This window comes from Apis dorsata, unplaced genomic scaffold (assembly GCF_000469605.1).
Source record: "Apis dorsata unplaced genomic scaffold, Apis dorsata 1.3 scaffold_52, whole genome shotgun sequence".
Lineage (NCBI taxonomy): Eukaryota > Metazoa > Arthropoda > Insecta > Hymenoptera > Apidae > Apis > Apis dorsata.
Genome location: NW_006263353.1, coordinates 2664799 through 2669387, shown reverse-complemented (window position 1 = coordinate 2669387; position 4589 = coordinate 2664799). Strand labels below are relative to the sequence as shown.

The following is a 4589-nucleotide window of genomic DNA, read 5'->3' as shown; positions in this document are numbered from 1 at the left end:
GCTCCCCGTTGAAGGAGAACTGATGAAATTAGAGAGTCGGGGACAACGGATACAACGCGGTTGTTCGCGCGTGTGTACCCTTGGCCGGAAATCGAATCGAACGGGCGGGACGAATGGCGGAGCGGAGCGGAAGAGCGGTGCATGGAAATTCGCGTGCCTACGTTGAAAATGTTTCCTATGGAATATCTGGGATTGAGTTTCGTGGCGCCGATCGATGGAATGGAATTTGTTATTGTTCGGTGTTTCAGAAAGAATTGGAGAATAATTTTTTCTTTGAAAGCTCATGGATGATTATTAAATTGCACCTTGTTATGGATCAATAATTTTCGATTATATTAAAATTAGGAGGATATGGGATACTACGGATTAATAATAATTATAAAAATTGAATTTATTTATTTTAGAAAAATTTTAATTGTAGTAAATTTATTTGGAGTTTTACTATTAAGATTAATATGTTTAATACAGTATGATATAAAATTAATTATTGCAATTTCATCAATTGTTCATGTAGGGTTGATAATTATAAGAATATTAACTTTTTTTAAATTAAGATTAATTGGTAGATATATAATTTAGAAATAGAAAAAAAAAGAAAAGTACGTATAAAATTGAAATTGTTATCGAAAGAAGAGGTAATTTGTTTTTTTTTTTTATAAAAAAAATATGAAAGAAAATTGTTGTTTTTAATAATAATTGAATAATTTTATTTTTAGGAATTTCGCGTGATCGAGTATTATAAAAGTAAAAAATTTCGATCCGTGGTAAGAAAGGTTCCTTGGAGAGAAAATTTTGTTCCGAAAAATCGTATTTTTTGGCCAAAAGGGAAGAGGAGATAGAAAGAAGAAGAAATCATGAAGCGTCAAGAGGCTTAGACTTTACAAGGGTTGCTTATCCGTTTAAAGAGATACTTGACGGTTTAAACGGACTTTGCTACGTGATTAGCAGCAGGGAAAAACGGGTTTTAATTGCGAGTTCTAACATTTTCACAGAGAATATCTCTAAATAGAATAATAAACAACCTATTTAAGGATTTTTTTTCAATTTAATTTATGAATTACTCGGATACTTCAGAAATTCGATAATTCGTAATAATTAACGTGTTCAAGATGATGCATAAAATTAATATAAGTGTTGTTAAACGTGTCGCAAATTGGCCTTTTATACATTACGAAAATAAAAATATATAAGCTTCGAACAATTTTTCTTTCCAACTAAAGTTTCGTATCACTTAAAACTGAGATAAAAAATGATCTAACTGGCAACTATTAAAGAACTATTATCGATTCACCAAAATTCACGAAATGCAAGAATTGTAAAGCATTTATCAAATCTTTCTTTCTTTCTTTCTTTTTTTCCCAAAGTAAAATTTTTTTTTATCAAAATCGTCGATCCGTGACATTTTTCGAAGAAATATATACACGTATCTGCAACATTTATACACATGATGCAAATAAAAATAGGATTATATTTCACAGTGTGGTTCCTGTTACCAGTGTTATAAAATTTATACGAGTCACTGTTCCGCGATTCGATCGCATTTCTCTTTTTTTTTTTTTATTCCTTTTTTTACTTTATATATATATATATATACGTATATAAAATCGTTGGGAATTGTTCGATTACAGGCGCGACGGGGTTGAAGGATTTGACGATCAACGTGCCAGCGGTTGTGCGATCGGGCGACACAGTGACACTCTCCTGCCATTACGATCTGGAAGGATTGCCATTGTACACGATACAATGGTTCCTCGAAGACACGGAATTTTATCGATACCTGTCCGAGGCGGATCCGCCCTACACCATATTCGAGGTCGATGGAATACACGTGAACGTGAGTATTTCACATATATCTCAATTACACGATATTTTATCGAGATTTAAGAAAAACGAGAATTTATTAACTCGAATATTAAATACGATTTAAAGAAATTTGGAAATTCGATCCAATTATTCTATTCGTAAAAAAAAATTATTTCTTCCTTCCACTTTATATATATATATATAAAATAAATTATATATGATATATAATATATTATAATAATATAATATAATATAATATAATATAATATGTATAATAATATATATAATAAATTATATCCGATTTTTTCGAATAGTTAAAAATTTTCGAGAAAGAAAGAAAAGAAAATTGGAAAAGTCTCGGAATCGAACATAATATTTCTCTATTGATATCGGTTCGATTATTAAATTCAAATGAAAATATGGAGGGCACGTTAAATTAAATCGATAAGTCGATTTAATTGCGTGCACGAAGCTGCGAAGGCGAGGATTAAACGACGAAGGCAGATTCTCGAGGGGGCAATATGTTTCTGCAAAATTTCTCCCTCTCCCCCCCTTAAACGTTGAAACGTTGTTAATTACGTCGGGAACAGTGTCTTCCCGGGGGTGGAGCGGAGGGGGAGGGGCCCGAAAACGCTTGTTGCGCCCGAATCGTGCCGCCTAAACGCGCGCAATTAAACTTCGCCTCTCTTAACGAGCACTTCAATAAAAGTTTATGACGGGAAATCTCATTAAGTTCCGTTGCCCGTTCGTTAGATTCTCCCGTTTGGTCCACTTTGGGAAGGGGACGAGGAGAGGGGAGAATAAAATCCATCGATTTTTTATCTTTATATTTTATTAACACTGTATTTCTTGTATTTCAGGAAGAAGGATTTTATGTACATAATCGATTCAATCGAATCAATCAAAGTTGTTGATATTTTTAGAAAGATATTTTAAAAATTGATGTATTGTATCACTCGTTAAATTCTGTTTTGAATTGAGTGAAGGAGATATAATAACGTTTATTTGAGTGTAATTTGTTCTCTCTGTGCAAAGAATGAAAATAATAAATCTCAAGGCTTGATCGAATAATGCGTTGTGTATGAAAATATAATTCTCCTAAATTGGCTGTAATAACAATAATAACAGAAAGATGTGACGTTATTTAAATGATTAAAGCGATTGAAATTGTTCAATATTTTATCTGAATTATTTTTTAACACACATCCCGAAAAGAGGAGGGAAGCAAGCGTGTGGTGATATCACACGCTCGATGCAACGCGCTATTGGTGATAGAAAAAGGGATGAATTGCGTTTCACGATTAAAAAAAAAAAATAAGTAAACGGGAAATAAATGGAAAATAATGGAGTCGAGACGGGTGAAAGGACATAACTCCATTAAACGCGAATGAAATTACGATGTACTACGAGGTTTCTCCACTCTCCTTTCACCACTCTCCTTCCATAAACTTTCCATCTTCAACAATTTCCATTATTCCGAAAAAATAAAATAAATAAATAAAATAACGTATCATTTATAAAATTAAACCTGCAAAATTCGTATATGATAAAAAGGAAAACCCAATAACTTTACCCGTTAAAAGAGAGAGAAAAGAAAGTGATTCGTCGAACGAACAACCCTCTCCCCCCTCTCCATGGTAAAAAAAGCCCAAGAATTCGATAGAAATTCGGGCCAGAGTGGTTACACCCCCTTTTAACCGTGTGTAGAAGGAATATATTTTTCTCTCTTTCTGTTTCAAGCGAGGGAGGGGGAAAAAATACTCGAACGAGGGAGGATTCGCTTCGGTTGATAAATTTCCAAGAGGGGAAGTGGCGACGTCCATTTATCAGTCTCGCGCATTTCGAAAGCGTGCGAAGATAAGAAGCCTCCTCTCCTTATTTATCCTCGACTGCACTCGATATCGGGTGACTCCTTGCCTCTTATTTTCCAACTTTCCAACTCGCGTTTCCCGCGAAAATTTCCCCTCCCAAACAGTTTGTTTGTTGTAAGGCAAGGAATGTTGAAGTCAACTTTTATCGGAGGAATGAGTGAATTTTGTTGTGCCGCGGTTCGTTCTACATCCTAGGGATTATATAGGGATATTTCGAGACGTCTGCTTTCCGTTTTAAACGCGAGGAATTCGCGAGGTATTTTGGCGAGGTTCGTTCGTGGGGGTGGTTTCTCGATCGAGGAAATTTGGGAGTGAAATTTTGGATGGACGAGATTGAATATTTTATCGCCGGCTATGCGATAGTTTTATCGATCAATATTTATGAATCGGTCGTTATTAATTTCGTGTGTGCCTGTGTGTGTGTGTGTGTGTATTTTAATTTATTCCTCAAGTTTTTCTTTTTTGTTTCCTCTTCTTCGAGCTGTGAAATGATACAGAAGAGATTTTTCGAACATCTTGTTCCCGTTTTCACTTTTTATTTTCTTCTTTTTTTAATCTGTGTGTTTATCAGGTAATATTAATCAATCAATCAATCGAAACTTGTCACTAATTGGATATCCAATTTATTAGGAATACAATACTATATCTAAGTTGAAAAGTTTGCTCGATTGCAAAGGAATTGGGGAAGAAATGGTGGAGAATTTGCAAAATCGAGAGGGTGTCGATAAACAAAATAAATAGTCGGGGAGGGCCGAGAGTATGGGTGCATTCGAGCCTCGTTTAGATTCTATTTTCGCGCCGCTATTTCCGCTTGAAAAGATCCGCGGATCTGGAGGCATGGCCACACGTTCTCCAAACATAGTATCGCTGGCCAAAATCCGATCGAACGATTTTCGAGCCAATAAACAGGCAAAC

General features: G+C 34.8%; 1 protein-coding gene across 1 annotated transcript in view; it reads left to right on the top strand.

Moving 5' to 3' along the window:
- LOC102672432 overlaps positions 1–4589 on the top strand; it is a 137579-nt gene that overhangs the window by 92214 nt on the left and 40776 nt on the right. The window contains exon 2 of the mRNA XM_006609296.2: positions 1629–1834. Within this exon, the coding sequence (XP_006609359.1) occupies positions 1629–1834 (206 nt within the window). The remainder of the gene's footprint in view (positions 1–1628; positions 1835–4589) is intronic.